Source organism: Vanessa tameamea, chromosome W (genome assembly GCF_037043105.1).
Source record: "Vanessa tameamea isolate UH-Manoa-2023 chromosome W, ilVanTame1 primary haplotype, whole genome shotgun sequence".
NCBI classification, from domain to species: domain Eukaryota; kingdom Metazoa; phylum Arthropoda; class Insecta; order Lepidoptera; family Nymphalidae; genus Vanessa; species Vanessa tameamea.
Genome location: NC_087340.1, coordinates 3,987,768 through 4,006,736, shown reverse-complemented (window position 1 = coordinate 4,006,736; position 18,969 = coordinate 3,987,768). Strand labels below are relative to the sequence as shown.

The following is an 18,969-nucleotide window of genomic DNA, read 5'->3' as shown; positions in this document are numbered from 1 at the left end:
TTACATTACATTAACAGCCTGTAAATTTCCCACTGCTGGGCTAAGGCCTCCTTTCCTTTTGAGGAGAAGGTTTGGAGCAAATTCCACCACGCTACTCCAATGCGGGTTGGTGGATACACATGTGGCAGAATTTTGTGAAATTAGACACGTTCAGGTTTCCTCACGATGTTTTTTCCTACACCGTCGAGCACGAGATGAATTATAAACACAAATTAAGAACATGAAAATTCAGTGGTGCTTACCTGGGTTTGAACCCGTACTCATCGGTTAAGATGTACGCGTTCTAACCACTGGGCCATCTCCGTTCTTATATGATTTAAAGTAAAAGTAATTTATATTGCTGCTACGGGTAAAAACATTTTGTCTGTGCAAACACTACTCTTTATATAACAAACATATGATGTTTTTGTTACCGCTGCGCACGAAATATATATATAATATTATGTATATAAACGGAATCCCAATCATCACGAGATCTTTATAACTATATGTTCGATTGTATTGAAATTTACCAAAGTTTCGCGACGGAGAAAGAATTTTTAGAAATTTCAAATTTAAGGCGGGAACTTGTATGAACTCGTACGGGTGTACGAAGTCCTGCTCCTGACGAATACCTAATGATTTAGTACAAATCAATCACAGAAACCTTTGTGGTTCTCGTTAGATTTCACGTGTTCTATAAACTACGTCATAATCACTTATACAATCTATACTAATATTATATATTCGTAAGTAACTCTGTGCGAATATTGCACTTTCACGGTCAAACCAATTAACCGAATTTGATGTAACTTAGTATGAAGCAATCTTGAGCTCCAAGGATATCCATAGGCTACTCATTTTTGCCTAACGCTTGACGATCACCCCTAAAACAGGAGGAAAGCCGCGGGCGCCAACTAGTATGAAAAAGTTTTGTAAATAATATTGTGCTGAATAAGTAAACTAAATAAATATTTGGCGTTACCGGACTGATTTTATTCTGACAATTCTTTTATGCACCTAAACATTCACTTATTTTCTTTCTTTATGGATCGCTAATAGTTTTTCGACTACGATGCTATGTAGTTTATATTGATTGGGTTTTATTTACGTTTCGTTCGAAGTATATTTATACTAGCAAGTCGTTTTCGGAGATACTTATTGCTTCCTAGTGGTTATTTTAATTTTACAAATTCCAGGTACGTGATTTCAACCCGGGACATCAGAAACAAGATCTACTCTCCCCTCTTCTTCGTAATTCCTTTAAAACCTTAACCACAGTCCATTTCTATTGCGATGGCTTGAGATAAAACCTAGGTAAATCTACAACAGTACTCGTTTGTTTTTCTATGAAATAATCAGATGCTGTACCCAAATAGATATATTGATTAATATAAGTCGCTCAAGTACGTATCGGATACGAATATACATTGAACGCAATAGCCCACACCTCCTGCGTTTCCTACGATTTAATCTTGTATCTCAGTTTATGCTTAATAGCACATTAAATTTCCTTTCAAGTAGCTCTTTGATATAGAGCTTGTGTCTCAGGTTAATCTCAGAAAGGTAGACTTTCTATATAAAATAAAATCGATACAGTTTAATTGGTATTGGTTTAAAATTCAGTTGCCAAGTATGACCCACGTTTAACAATAAACGCGGTCAGATAAGTTTCCATAACATCTTGATTTACATGAAAATACGATTGATGTTACTATACAACAAATATATTTGAAAAATAACACTATTTACTCAAGCGAAACGATTTATTTTACTTTTAACGATAACGAAGAACATCTATCTAGATATTTAAGCTTAACATTTCTTGAAGGGGTTTAAAAGGGCGGCAACTGGAATCCCAAATCGATTTTAAAAGACCTGTCAAATAATATCTAACGACGTTTTCCATCAAGAGAAAGATTTAAAAAAAATAAGTAACAGATTAAACAATTTGCAAGTTTAAATGCGGCTAGAGTACTTAAGTGATGGTTAATTTATTTAGTTTCAAAAGAGCTAAGTCTTACAAATATTCACAAAGCGTGAAGGATAAGAATCGGTAAATTACGAACTCTTGTTTTTCACTGATTCAATAAAACATCTATTTGATTTATATTTAAGAGTTTCAAGCACATTACAAAACACACATTGTTTGTGTGTTGAAATATAATAGATAAAGATTATTGTTGTCGGAAAATTGGTATACCTATTCCGAATTTACATATTTGATTCGACTTTCTAACGTGCGTATAGAATTAAGATTTTATCAGCTACAGTGAGATTATGTGCAAACTATTTCAAACATAGAACGAGTAATTACTTTGTTAAATCAAACTCTATATTTTTCGACTAAAACCTCTTTTATGTAATCTGAAATGATGTAAAAAAAATCTTTGCTTTTTAAAATGTTAATTATATGGAAATAATACATGCAATTATTGAGTTATATCTTGAATCACTGTATAGAAATTGCTGGATTTGATTTATTCAAATATTTTAAAACAAACTTTCGTTATTCAAATCTTTAATAATGTTTCAGGAAAGTAAATATGTACGTTTGAGTTTAAAGTTTCAATGGCTAAATAATTCGCCTTGAAACTTTAGACTCAGCTTGGACATGTGTTTTGAATTCCAAGCGTTTATAGACACAAGAGAATAACACTACATTATTATAATTATACGAAACGACACCGGTTTACGCATCGGTGATATATTTGATATCAAGTCGTAGATTTCAAAATTATTAGTTATTTAGATTTAATGTTTACGTATTAGAACTTTTATTATCGTGTAAAGTAGTAATACATTAATAAGCACTATTGGTTTAGTTGATAGGTTGTAAAGCCGTCGAATTTTGTTTCAAAGGTATTAGGTTCAAATCTTACATGTGTACACAATTCAGCACTAGAACGATCTCTTGAGAACGGCAACTGAATGGTATGGTATGGTACCATAAGCAGATTGAGATTTCTTCGTTTATAAAATGACGATTCAAAAGTGCTGTGATTACAATTTATAATTACATTTGATATGAGTGCTCATGAGTTAGTAACTAAGTGAATTAGAAAAAAAATCTTAAATAATATGAATACAATAATCTTATTTCAACTTCTAAGGCGTTAAATTATCTGTGGTTCAAGCTATCTCTACAATATATTTCTTCAGAGCCGTTTCAATGATTTTTACGTTGAAACATAACACAAAGACAAAGCTATCTTCGCGACTGTGTTTTATAAACAATACTCTTCGAAATGCAATTCGTTACAATCTTAACGAAGGAATATAATTACTCGTTAATAAAGAAAGTGCAGGGCCGTAGTGGGTTACGCTCCGAAAAGCAGCGAACTAGAAACTAGGTCCTCGACCTTTGCAACCCGATACGTAGATGCGTCACATAGACCACATGATAGCTTTAAATATTAGTAAAAAGACGCTGCAATCAATGGTATCGATACATCCCTTGATTCAGAAATGTCGACAAAAAAGAGGAACTCGGTGTTCAGAATTTTTATTAGGGGTAATCGAACAAGGGACCTATGTACAGTGAAGAAGCCTATAGATAGAAGAAGAATATAGATAAAATAATGTTAACCAGCCCCAACTCCAATTCGATATTGTTTTATTAGAATTTGGCATTACAAGGCATGTCGCCCCTGTGACGTATACTCTCCTTGGCAATGCTCGTTATGGTATGTTTCACGCTACGTTTGGGTTACTGAGTGTGGCTCATCTGGTTAGGTATAACACACTCGTCACATTCTACCGCCAAATAACACTCAGTATTGGTGAGTGAGCCAGTGTAACTACGGGTACAATGGTCGTATCGTCTTAAATAACGCGGTTGGTGGCGCCTTGACGATGTAAGGGGTAACTAATATTTGTGCCAGTGCCGATATCTATGGTTGGTGGGGACTATTTATCATGAAATGGCTCATTAAACAGTTTGCCCTCCTATTATAAATCTTAAAGAATCTATACCATCCATCCAATGATATATTCTCTTAGCAAATATAATTATGATCTCTCTCTTCAGAACTAAGGTTTAAGGTGCGATAGCTATATTTCTACTTGCCTTACTGGAGGAGACTCTTTTAACAACTAACTAAAAAACATTTAAACTAATAAACATAAAACTGACACCAGAAGACACAATACGCTTCGGAAAAGGTTTTATATATTTTTGTGTAACTGCGCCTCGCAGCTTCATCTGCTTTAAATTGAGACTATTGACGTGACAAGCGTGAATATCATGTTCTTGCTATAAAATATAAGGCTCAGTTTTATTGCTCGGAAAAATATTTAAAAAAAAAAAACATTTTCCCTACAAAATATACGGATGTTGGAATATTCAAAGCTAAATAAATCGAACATTCAATTATTCGTGTATTTCTTCCTTTCCTTGCAATAATTTCACTACAGCACGGAAAAAAATGATTTGTAAAAACAAATTATGTTACTTAAAAATATACGGCCATTTTGTTTCATTTTTATCGACTTTTCAAAGCACAAAAATGTAATGTTAATATACCAATTTGTATTGCGAACACAAACAGATTAATAACAATTTAATTATCTGTTATATAAAACAGCAAAAGGCTTTATACCAGACTATTTACCAATTAAAGTTATCTGTTGTTTAACTTTTCACAGCTAACCGTTTAAATTTTACAGAAATAGTAAAACTTAACTTACGAACTCGCCATTATATAGTGACCTAACTCAAAAAGTAAACTGTGTTCTCGTTTAATGTAAAATAATACTTTATATTAGTACATTTCTTACTAAGCAAAAAAATTAACTACATTTATTCAAAAGTAATACGAGGTAAATAATACATTAGAGATTACAAAATCTTACTTCTCGACCTGTATGTGTCCAACATCCACCAACTCACATTGGAGCAGCGTGGTGGAATATGCTCCAAACCTCCTCCTCAAAGGGAGAGGAGGCGTTAGCCCAGCAGTGGGAAATTTACAGGCTGTTAATGTAATAGTGTAAAAAAAAAAAAAAGTGTCCAACTGTTGGGCAAAGTGTACATCTGCTTTAATGTGGCTTGTGAAATACAATCGAGTCAGATTTTATACGCATGTAGGGTTCCTTACGTTATTTATTTAGTTTAATAATAAATTAAAAAAAAAAAACATCCAAATACACAACATCAACCCCAATTTTTGACGGATCCTCTCGCACTCTACACGAGTACATTAGTCATATACTACAAATGTTCAACACAGTGCAATAATAACAATCAAATATATATGTTTAAATTAGTTATTTTTTTAACATTTCCTCCTACCATAACATCACATAATTATATAACAACGGTTGATGATTCTATTAGTAATATATATACGAACGATTATTTATACAAACAAAGCTTGATTAAATACAGCAGTCTGCTGTAAAACCGCCTATTTCCATTCAACTATTACACAAGTAAATATTTCCTGTGAACGTAACTAGCTCTATTTGTATTGGCCCTTAGCTTTGTCTTTAAGTTAAAAGCTGAGGTGGAACTATCGAAGCGAATAAACTAAGGATATTCCTATCTCTTAGACAGATCAGATAATTTTTAATAGATTAAAAAATATATTCCATTAAATGTGCTATGGTTTACAATAATTACTTAACTATTGAGTGCAATGGCGAAGAGGATATACTACATGGATTTGAATGGTAGATCGACAGTTCGAAAATTGGTAAACGTCATTGTAATTTCATTTATTTATAATTCGTCTCGTGCTCGACGGTAAAGGAAAAACGTCGTGAGAAAACCTGCACGTGTCGGCAAAATTTTGCGTCATAGGTGAAAAAGATTGTAACGTCTTTCATATATAAGGGAACAGAGAGACTAACCCAGTATGACAATTGCTGTTTATAGAAGTTTATAGAATTTGACATAAAGAATAACCAATTTTAATATTAGTGACAGGAGATCTGGTTCATTTTTTGTCAAGGGGATCGGAATTGCGATTCAACGTTAAAGAGTTAACATTCTAACTAACATTCCTCGCAATCATGATTTGTACAGTAATTATTTTTAATTTTTATTGACATATAATTAAGGCCTAGACATTAATAACACTTTGTATTGTGTGTATTGTAGGTATTTATTGTTTTCAACTTGAGACTATACCCGGTCTTATTATATAATAATACATTTTAGGACTATGTTGAAAAAATATTCTCGCGCGTTTTATTTCTATTTCTATTTCGAACCAAACGCTCCGAAATATTTCAGTGCAGTCGATTTTTAAATAACATACCATGAAAATATATTGAATTGCTTTATGACGTATGCCACTCAAACCTAAACGTTAAAAATTCATAAAATTTCAACAGCCGGCTCCGTTTTTTTACTTTTTGGCATCACTTTTATTACGCACTAACTACCCGTCCTGGCTTCGCACGGGTAGAATAACAGTCTACATAGAACGTTTACTTTGAAGGACAAACATTCAACGATCTTTTCTTTGTTTATTTCTTTTGGGCAACAATCTTACTTGTACAGACCACCAAACAAAAGTTTCAATATAAATAATAAATATATAACTTAGGTACGCATGGACACGTACAAACATTATTTTTTATTAATTCGTATAAGAAAAAGTTTTTACCGTTCCCGTAGCCCGTTCTAGATATTTGTAGATCTATATCGCGTCGCGTCTTAAAATATTACTAGACTATACCCTCGCTCTGATTACTACACTACTTAAGGTAATATTGACGGAGTGACGGGACAGCGAATAAGTAAATTCGTTATATTTTCTTTCAGTATCAAAGACTGTTTAATATAATCAGCTCCCTTTCAACCGCACACCATCAATCAAGGACTTATTGAGGTAAATTTGCATAATAATCAAAGAGTCATATTAATTAATGTTATATATTATATACCCGACGTTATTGTCTCGATTAAAATTATATATATTTATTTGTCAATATAAATTTTATATAATGTCTTAATCAAAGTTAATTTATAGAAATGACTATTATATTCATAATATTTCTCTAGATAATGTTGACAACTGTACAAGTGTCCAGGATTAAATATGGCACTATATACTGATATAAAATCAAAAAATATTTTAAGAGTCGAATTGAAAGTCTCTCCTATTTGTAAACAACAATTAACTGTTAACATAGTATTGACTGCATATATATAATATGTACAAATTATTTTATTCTATATACCTAAAATATAAATCGATCAAACAACACGCGCAATCTAAGTTTGCCGGTCAGATTTTTTTAACCTGCGCAGATTATTGTTTTTATAAAAAAAAGTTCAAGCGGTAAGAAAGAGACGTAAATACACAAATTACGTTACAAAAACGTAAATAAGATAATGATTCTTGTTACGTCATTACACAATGTCTTGGTGAGTCTAACCTCACACTGGTTAAGATACGACTCGACGACGTATGAAATAAAACATTTTACGTATGTACTGGCACTTACCAGACGTTTTTAAATATAAATCTTGTTAACATTACATTTTTAATTGTGGTAGGGCTTCGTGTAGGTAGGTACTACCCAATCATAAGAAATTCTACCGCCAAACAGCAAAATTAAGTATTGTGGTGTTCCGGTTTGAAGGGAAATCGAGCCAATGTAACTACAGGCACCTCGGACATCTTACTTTCCAAGTTAACATTTCTTACAGTACTGATATCTATGGGCAAAGTAACTTAACATCACGTGACCCATTTCAAAAAAAGTTCTACATCACATAATTAAAAGTAATGAATTTTATATAACAATAATTTAATTTAAAAAACATGTCTAATTATCAATAAGTCTTTTCGGGTCAAGATGGACGAAGGAACAGACTGCTGAGCCGAAAATCGCGGATATAAAAGGCTATCAGTTTTCATCCACTCAATATGTGTTTTATTAAATTAATTTCGAGCTCAGCGTTAAAAAATACGTCGTGTAGAAACTTACCTATGTAAGATGTAACTCTGCCACGTATACCTACCAAACCGCAGTAAAGCTGCGCGCTGTATAGAACGGTGGTATGACTTCCTACTTCTAAGCCTCCTTAAAAGCAGATGAGGTTATTGCGGCATACATTTACGGATTGTTAAATTACTTTTTAATGATAATGCTTTAATATATTGGAAAAATATATATATTTTTTTTTTATTATATATCTATACTAATATTATAAATGCGAAAGTAACTCTGTCTGTTTGTCTGTTGTTCTTTCACATCCACTGAACCAAATTTTATTAAATTTGGTAGGAAGCAAAATTTAAGGAAGTCTCCATACGCAACTTTTTATCCCTAGCATGTGAACGAAGCCGCGGGCTGTAACTTTATTAGTATGATAACTTTGTTATTTATTATTTAAACATGGAATCTTCGCCGGATTATTTTTATATAAAAATGTATGTATGTGTGGTACATATCGAATATAATGAAAAGACCATCGAAATAATCAGTAATTAATCTTTTTCTCAAATTTAATTGCACAACGAACTGTAAATATAAATATGATTTATTATAACTGTATATATATATATATATATAAATAAATGAATAACGATGAATATAATAAAAAATATGAAAATCTACGATTTAATCTAGTGTTAAAGCAAAATACAGAAAGTATCGCACAATCTTTATGATGTCTCGTAATTACAACCGCATCACAGAGCATGCTCCTAATATTATGAATAGCTGAGTGCGTTTTTGTCCGCCCACACTATCGGCTTCCCATTTTACGCTCTCGTAACAATATTTATATAATATTTATCTACTGACTAGCTTCAACTACATGGATTCCCATGCGTTAAAATCGAATTATAATTGCACAACGAAACAGTTTGTAATATTGGTTGTGTTGCACAAATTAAACGTAATTTTTTATGACATTTCTAAAATTATAATGCTAAAAGTTTTATTTAATTTGGTCTAAATAATAATCTTTGATATTATCGTATTCGTATAGTCAAACTCTGTATTTTAATATTTAAATTTATATTATCAAAACTTTAAACAAAAAAAAAACCTTTTTTTTTTTTTTTTAATCTTACTTTATTATAGAGGGTTTGATCAAATATGATCACGCCACCCTCATTGGAACATACACAGTCTTATCACATCATACATAATAATCTACGCTTAATAGCTACTAAAGCAAGTTTATACAACATTTGTGCCTCCTCCGATTGAGGAACAGCCAAAATACTGTTACATTTTCCAACCTCATATAAATTTATTCCTTTTTCAAATTTCATAAGCGACCTTTCAACTTCGTTCCGGACACACTCCACTATGATATGATAAGCGTCTTCTACTTTATGGCACTCAGTACAATAAGGTGTGTTATTTTTTGCCATAAGGAATGCAAACTTGTTTAGTGGAATATGTCCGGATCGAAGTCTCAAAGCAAGAACAATATTCAGTCTAGATAAAGTAGAATCAGAAAACCAAGGAATTCGCGTAAGGTGGGGTTGAATTGTTCTATACCATATACCCTTAGTCAAAGACCTCTCGTCAAAATACTCCTTCCAAAGTTGTGAACACATATTTCGAACAACGTGTAGATGATCAGTGAATAAGGGTAAACACAAAAATGGAACTCCATTAGTAATAGCATCTTTTGCTAGAACATCAGCTTTCTCGTTTCCTGGGATGCCTACGTGAGAAGGTATCCACTGTATTTTAACAGTTTTATTATTGCTATATAGTTGCAAGAGAGAATCTAATATGCTGTAGGCTATCGGTGTTCCTCGAAAATTCGAGGTACAACGAGCCAGGTGGTAAATGGCACTTTTAGAATCTGTTAAAATAACGTACTTCCCATGCTCCAATGAATTAATATACGAAATAGCTTCCGCAATAGCAATCAATTCTGTATACATAATTGAAATATTAGCATTAACACTTAACTGAATGTATGTATTTATCTGAGAATCATAAATCGCAACACCACTACCAACATTTTTAGTTTTAGATCCATCCGTGTAAAGCTTATAAAAATCAAAATAAATCAAATCTAAAAAACTTTCACAAATTTGCTTAAGTTGCTTTAATTCATATTTCTTTTTATTCTTTTCAATTCCTTGTATTTCTGGTTCTAATATATTTGAAAGATCCACATTGCTGACCCAAGTCTGTAAAGTATACATTTCTAATTGTTTATTGGAGTAAAAGGATAGATTTCTTAAATTATTATGAGCACAAAAAAGCAGGGGCCTATTCCTATGTCTCCAATAACTACTATCCTGACAAAAAGTACCTAATTTTTCTATTATTTCAACAATTCCATTATCACAAAATGATTTGCTTTTTAGCCAAAACTTCCCGGCTAAATAAAGCCTACGAAATTGTAATGGTTCTAGTGAGAGTTCATTTTCCATTATGTGTATAGCAGTAGTTTTTATAAATCCTCCGATTATACGCATACATTGATTTTGGATCTTATCCAGTATATCTAAGTGAGTTTTGCAACTGTTTCCATACAGAAAGGAAGCGTAATCCAATTTGCTTCTTATCATAGCGATGTAAATTTTTCTTAAATTAATAGGATGAATGCCCCAGTCCGAGCCTGCTAATATTTTGAACAAATTTATTAATCTAAAACAGTTATCTTTCAGTTCTTTAATATGTTTGGACCAACGTAGTGATCTATCAAGCCATAGTCCTAAATACTTAACATGATCAACAGTTTGCATTTGAATTCCGTTGATAAATACACAGGTCGATTGTCTACGATAACCTCTTTTAAAAACACATAATTTGCTTTTTTCTGTGGAAATTTCTAAACCAATGAATGTGAGTAATTCAGTAAATCTATTAATTGCTATTTGTAATTGTAGTCTTCCTTCGTGTACGTTATCACACATTATATATAGAACGAAATCGTCTGCATATTGTGAAATAAAGACATTATTTATAATTTTGCAAATATTATTGGTAGCGATATTAAAAAGGAGGGGTGAAAGGGGATCTCCCTGAGCCAAACCGCAACAAGTATTTCTACAATAGGTAGAAGAACCTACTCTTATTTGTAAACGTCTCTCTTTTAAAAAATTCCATACATATTTACAAATTTTAGAATTGATGCCAAGTTGTTGCATTATATGAATTAAACTAATCACATTGACATTATTGTAGGCATTGTTTATATCAATAAAGGCAGCAATGCATGTTTGATTTTTTGACAGACCGATCTGAATACGTGACACTAACTTATTGAGGTTATCTAAAGTAGAACGACATCGTCTAAAACCAACGGTATCAGAAGACAGTAGTTTACTCCTTTCGATGTACCACTCCAGTCGTTTAATTAAAATACTATGAAATACTTTACATATACATGAGATGAGGGATATGGGACGTAAAGAGCCAGAGGACTCCGGATTTCTTCCCGGTTTAGGGATCGGAACGATGGTAATATCTTGCCACTGTGAAGGGACAAAGCTAATTGAATAAAAATAATTAAATATTTTAAGCAAAATAGATTTTCCATTGTAAGGTAAATGAACCAACATCGAATAAGAAATATTATCACTTCCGGGGGATGTATCTTTGTGAAGCAAGCAATGTTCTAACTCTTGTCAAGTAATTCGTATGTCTAAATTATTTTTGATTACTTAAAAATAAGGTTCCTTTGGAGATACAAAATCAGGAGTTAAACTACGCAAAAGCTCAGTGGCAGCTGATTTATCCACATAAGATCTTGATCCTTTAGCCCCTTTTAACCAACTCAGTTTATACCACATCTCACTTTGAGTTACCCTACTATCGATTGAAGTATAATAATCATGTCGTGATTTATATTGTAATTGACGCATTATTTTTTGAGTATTACTAATTTTTTCCTGTAAAATCTTGAAGTTCTGTGGGGTTGGATTACGCCGAAAAGAGGAAAGAGCAAGCCGTCTCTCTGCTACAAGTTTCGATAACGATATGTTCCAAAATGGTTTAGGTGTAAAATTACTGCTCGGATTACGGTTAATCTTAATAAATGGAATAAAACGATCACCCGCGGTATTAATGGCATTTAGAAAGTTATTATATAATTTTTGGGGATCGTCAGTAACAAAAGAAAATTCATGAAATAATTTATCCAAAAATTCCGTGTAGGATAACCAGTCAGCATTTTTATAATTACGTCGAATAGGTACATTATACTCAAAGGCTTTTTCCCATTGTGTCGTTATCTTAATTATAACATGGTCACTACCTAAGCATTCATTTGTAGTTCTCCATTTAAGTTTCAATGCAATGTCAGATGAAACTATAGACAAATCAGGGGAAGACTGTTGTATATTATTATTTACGAGTTTAATACGAGTAGGGCTATTAATGTCATTTAAAGTTACGAAGCAACTATCTATAAGGGCATCATGAATCTGAGAACCGCGCAAATCTGTTTTGTTTGACCAATTATCATGGTGCCCATTAAAATCACCCAAAATAAGAGTATTGCTGTCTAAAAGGTTAAATAAGTACTCCCAATCTGATTTGTTTGTTTGTACGGATGGGGAGCAATAAATGGATGCAATATACTTAATATGTTCGCAGTTAAAAACTTCCACTATAATCATTTCCATTCCAGCATTCGCGCTACTATAATTTTTCTTTAAGGTTGATGTAATGGAATTATGAACCAATATTGCCACTCCTCCATAAGAGTCGTCCCTATCTTTACGGAAAATATTAAAACCTTTTATTTTAAGATGGCTATCTGGTTCTAACCACGTTTCACCGAGTGCAGCAATGTGAATCTTTTCTTGAACTAACAACTGATTTAGTGTCAATAACTTTGGACGAAGATTTTGGGCATTCCATTGTATAATATTGAGCTTAATTAACTTACAACTTTCAGCCATTATTATTTCAAATACTCAGTGACTGACTTCAACATGGACCAATCTGACATATTTTCGACAATCACTTAAATCACCCATTCAATACAACACTTAATAACACTGCACTTTTTCCTGAAATGACTCATTTTTTAAAAATAAAATCTCTTTTAATCTACTTAAGAGCTCACTAAATTTAACTTCTCTTTTCTTTTCATATTTTTTATCTGTGTTACTATTTAAATTATCGTCGAACTCAACAGGAAGATCTTCTTCGAACCGATTGTGTTTTCCTAAAGAATGGTACATTGTTTTTTTAAGTCTTTTACTTTGAGGCGTAGTAGAGGTTTCTTTTACAATATCAGCATATGTTGGCACTTCTCTGAATAATATTGGGGAAGGTTCTTGTGGTAAAATATCAAACATATTACTTGTTTGTTTATTATCTGAGTTAACATTGGATTTATAATTTTCCAGTTTATGAGACTCGGTTGGTACATATAAGGTCAGAGCTTTTCTATATGTGCAGTTAAATTCAGCCATTAACTCCCTTAACCTCTTCTCTTTTCGATACGCCGGACAAGATCGTAGCAGAGACATATGTTGGCCTCCACAATTACTACATTTAAACATTGTAGTATCACAATTGGGGTGGTTATCACCACATTTCGGACATACTACATTTGTGTTGGAACATCGTTTCGATGTGTGTCCAAGCTTCCAACACCGGGAACATTGTGACACTGGAAAAACATAAGGTTCAACTTGGATTCGTAGTCCATCTACACATATGTACGACGGACGATAGGATCCTTTAAAGCATAGACGTATGGACTCACTAGGTTTCCAATCATCCCCTTCTCGATTTCGACGTAAAAGTCTGCTTACAGAAATCAGTTCTCCTGGATTTGGACAAATAATACTTTTTACAATCTCTTCTTCTGACAATTCTATATCTACATTCTTAATGACTCCATAGGAAAGATTAACCTCCATGGCTCTCTGAATTCTCCATCCAAGATCTATGAACTTTTTACATTGTTCAATCTTATGTACCATAACTTCATTATCAACGTCGACTCTTATCTTAAATGGATTAATATATTTAATTTTTTCGATATTTATTATTCCTTCATTACAGAAAATTTTAGCTAAAGCGAACTGTTTTGGTAACTTTTCTCTGGATGAAATATAAATTTCAAAATATTCTTTTTCACTTCTAGATTTATACTTCTTTTCGTTTTTTTTTTGGACTAATTTCCATTCGTCTTCTTCATCTTCTTCTCTGTCCCTTTTGCTGGCTTTCTGCTCCTCGTTATCTTTACTTACTTCATGTGATACCTCTAATAGTTTTGATTCTACTTCTATGATATCCGCTACCATCTCATTTTCACTCAAAAAATTAGATTGACATATATTTTTGTTTTCATATTCATTCTCGTATTCATATTGTTCGTCCATTATTATTGTAATCGACGGTCAACAGATGTGCGCAAGGCGCCCGCAGGTAAAAACCTAGCGGGTACCGCGATAAGCCGTACGTAAACAAATTTATAACAATGCGCGCGTTCACTATGATCGAGCGTCGAGCCGAGAATGTCTACTTGTAATAGTTAGTTTTTTGTGTGATTATTAAATATTCCAGTGTAGATTAGACATGACAGTATGCAAAAATCCAGTACTTTTTTCTTCAATTTTAAAAGAAGATTCAAGGGTTGCGGTTTAGTAACCTGCTGCAGGAGCAGGGGGGTAGAGGGGCTGTGGGAAAGGATATGAGTATTCTCCCTATGCTCTGGTACCATTCCCATCATGCGAATTTGCTTCGTTCCTGAGATATTGGCAAAACTAATCTTATAAATCTAACCTTAAATCAGGCTATATATTAACAATTTCGAAACTCAGTGGCCTTCGGCGCTACGGGATGTGCAGCACCCCCTTCGCGCCTTCGGTTTCTTAAAAAACACTCTAGGGGTAAGTCCGACAAGACCATATTGAGTCAGAGTTAACAGAGTCGGTTTTGTGTCAATTTTATACAATCAAATGTGTAAATCTAAGTTTCCTAGCAAAATCATCGAAATAAATCACAACAAACAAAATGAGCACTCATTCGAATAACGCGAGTCAAAAAGAAACAACGAACGACATATTTAAATATGAATAATGTCAAAACATATTCGTGATATTTGACACATTCATTTAGCGTTTTGACATATGACAAGCACCTTATGTATATAGCATCCTCGTCGAACTTAAACAAAATAGTTACTTATCCTGCTCTTATAGTGATATTACGATCTATTTGACATATTTCCCCGTGTATAGGTTATGATAGTTTTTCTTAATTTTCTCGAAAATGGTGCAGTTTCGCAGGACGCGAGTGATATTGTTGTAATCAGGGGCCAATCCTCTAACAATTTGTTCCCCCAAAATCGTGGAGCATTATTCTAAACCCAACCCCGAACGAGTTCCCTTGATATAAAAATCAGCAAGTATAAAAAAAAAGTTAAAGAAGAATCTGTGTAAAATTGTAAACCTCGAATCAAGGCCTTAAAGCTTAATAAAGGTTTTTGTTCGTCTACATCTCATTCTATATCTCATTAGATCTTCATTGACAATGAATTATTATTAATTCGTTACTGCAATATAAATATGATTTGATTTGCTTTATGATTAATAGTAAAATTTACTTACTTATGTATACTTACGTTAGAAAAACTCCTTTTCCGAGTGATATTATCATGCCAAGGTAGCTTTATTTGGTCTTCTAACACGTTTTGAATAGATCACATAGATTTACAGTTGTCACTAGAGCCTTCCGCCACCCCTGACCTCATATCAACTTTTAATTTGGCGAATTAAGTCGAGGTTAGTTTAATTTTTTTTAATTTCGAAATCGAGTTTGAGAATCCCAATTAATGTCAAATAATACAGTTCTCACTGAAAATTAGTTCGTTTTACTTACAATCTCATAAAGTGGCGCTAGTATATAATTAATTCGAGTTTCTGAATACCAAATATAGTTTTCATTAAAAATTCCACATGTGGAATCGAAATATGAGTTTCAGAATCACCTCGCTGAACTCATTTCGATACGACCTTGAATTGAAAATTTTGGTATTCCGTAACAATACGTCATATCGTGTGAAGTGAGATTATAGTGCAACCACTTTTATTACCGGTTTTTAAAAAATAATTTTCAATTAGAAATTTCTAAAAAACTGAGAATTTAAAAAATCAATAACGCCATAACTCACGCAAAATATGTTATAAATAATTTATTTTATAGTTTAAAATGATTTGTAACGCAAAATCAGAGATAATTTATTAATATTTGTCTGAACATAGACTACCTTTGCGTGAAATTTTGTAAAAAAAAAAAATATCAATGTTAACATATATATACTTTTTTCATGAAAGAAGTCCCGCGGTGGATTGTGGAACTAAAAAATACTTTCAAATTTGACAGATCGGCCATGTTGTCGTTTGTCGATATCAATTATCAATGGTCAGTCAGTGTTATCAAGTTCGTTTGTTGTTGTATATATTTGTGTTTTTAATTAGATTAGTGCGTTAATAAGGATTTTCCGTGATGCCTAAAGTTGTAAAAAGTTCGGCTCGAGAAATTATATTGAAGATGAAGAGTTCTGTGATGCGGAAAAAAATAATCAAGGTATTTTAATACCACTAAACAATGTTCGCAAGAGTCGCCGCAATGACAGGTATGTTTAGGGTTGCCGTGCCATTGATTTTTTTGCCGATTTATTGTATTGTTGATATATTCCTATTATTTTTGTTTTTAAGATGAATATATATGACGGCGTTTCCGTCCTATATCAGGTTGACAAGCTGTCAACCTAGCGAAGCGTCATAGTGGATGGTGAGGCGAGCAGCCATTTTGAACGACACGATCGAACGAGAGGGCGCCCGTTTACCACACTTATGACGAATCGCTGTGATTGCCGCCATATTGCCGTTTTGTTCAAACTATCTTAGTTGATTTTTGTATGAAAGTGCTGTGTATTCGAACTATTCCTGTGACTACAGTGATTATTAAATTGTAATTAACATCTTGGACTGGATCGTTTATTTTACCACGCCCATCTACCCGCTCTAAATAAAATGAGTTCTGGTGAAAGCCCTTCTGTCCTTTTATATATTTAAAAAAAAACTTGCAAGTGATATATATTTTTTAACTTTAGTATTTTTTATTTGTTCTTAATTTAATTGCAGGCGTGTCCGAGAAAACTGTGACCAGAATTACAAAAGAAGGTATAACAGCAGCGAGTACTTCAAAAAAAATTGTCACACCAGGGAAAAGTCGTCCGCATCCCAAAAAGTTCGACTTCGATGGGTTTGATCTGTGCGCCATACGGGAAAAAAATCACAGTTTTTATATTGTGAGGAAGGAGTTACCGACATTGGGTAAATTACGTGCCGCATTGAGAAAAGACATAAATTTTCAGGGAAGCATCACAACATTGTACAGAATATTACATAACATTGGTTTCAAGTATAAGCGATGCCAATCCAAACGTAAATTTCTTATGGAACGCCATGACATAATCGCATGGCGTACAAGATATTTGGAAAAAATCCGAAGAAATTGCACTGTGGAAAAAAGACCGATCGTATATTTAGACGAGACCTATATACATAGTCAAATTCAAAGTCAAAAATCTTTATTTAATATAGAAGTGTTTACACTTGCTTATTGATAGTCAAAAATCTACCACCGGTTCGGAATTTAACACCTCGGACCTGAGAACCGGCGAAAGAAACTCAGGGGGTTTTTTTTTCCATTTTGCGTGTACAATAATAAATACATTTTGGTTATTTGAAACAGCCTGGAGGCGATCATTTAATTTCATACATTCGTACATGATAGAATTCAACCCGTTACAATTAGCTAATTTATGCACGAGTCCAGCATAGTCACGAAACGCAATGATTGCATATTTCTCGAAATTGTAACGAGTAACTGTGTGTGTAAATCTCCCACTGGGCTAAGCCCTCTGTCCTTTTGAGAAGGTTTGGAGTTTTAAATTTGGGTTTGTGGACACGGTTGTCGATTTTCTTACGACATAAGTTTATAAATACAAATTAATCATCAAAATTCAGTGATTTTAGGGTTTGAACCCGCAATCTAAAGGTAAGAATTACTTGTTCCAACAACTGTATCATTTCGGCTTGTTTAGAAATTGTAATGTACTCCGAAAATATACGCACATATTCTCTGTGAGATACACTTATATTAAATGTAATCGTCTTATATTCTTGATTAGAATTCTATTAGAAAACTGATTTAAAGTAAACGACGATGAAAGAACAGAAAAAAAAAGGAATTTTATAGATGACTAAAACATTACTTAGAACGGAACCCGTATTTTCAATTTGTTAAATATTTGCAATACCAAATATAAAATTTTCCAAACTGGTAAACGTCGGAATTCGTCTAAGAAGATTGACTCGACGAATCATAGCACAAAATCACATGAACATATAATTAATTGCATATAATAATATTTTGTTAAATAATTTTACATATATTTTATTTGTGAAAACTTAATTGGGTACATAAAAAACATTTTACGTGATATTTCTGATTAAATACCAATGTTATATTAATACATCTTCATATTCGAGAGCAGTTCCGAGTAATATAAATTAAATTATTTTTATATTTTATACGACTTTAAAATGAATGTATAAATGTGTTCCTATTATATATTTCTCTACGTGTTCCTAACATTAATCCTATTGTGATGAAAACTTGGTGAGTGATTCTATATATGCCCGTGGAGGGCTGAGAATTTGTCCTTGTATGTTTCTTCAATATGAACGTTATAGAGCCTTATTCAAACCGTGCGTAGCCGGGACGGATATCTAGTCGTAAATAATGAGTTCAAACGTTGCAATGCTTCTTTAAAGTTTTAGTAAGACATTTTCCTATACAGACTCGTGCTACCTATTGTCCATTGATGGTGCTTTGCCAGAAATATTCACACAAGTGCCAATAGCAACTGTACGAAGTTTGAACTGAATCGAATGAGCAATGCGCGAACGTATCGAACACGAACAAAAAATCATTATTTTTTTAACGGACCTCTGCTTAATATTTCCAGTTCAATACCATGTAACTTCCTTTCTATCACCTCAAATGAACAAACAA

General features: G+C 32.8%; 1 protein-coding gene across 1 annotated transcript; it reads right to left on the bottom strand.

Moving 5' to 3' along the window:
• Positions 1 to 12,336: 12,336 nt before the first annotated feature.
• On the bottom strand, positions 12,337 to 14,393 carry LOC113403103 (uncharacterized). The gene is made up of 2 exons (XM_026643538.2): positions 12,992 to 14,393; positions 12,337 to 12,344 (listed from the first exon to the last, which is right to left on the bottom strand). Exons 1-2 carry the CDS (start codon positions 14,259 to 14,261, stop codon positions 12,337 to 12,339), a joined length of 1,278 nt encoding a protein of 425 aa, XP_026499323.2. The 5' UTR covers positions 14,262 to 14,393.
• Positions 14,394 to 18,969: the final 4,576 nt, after the last annotated feature.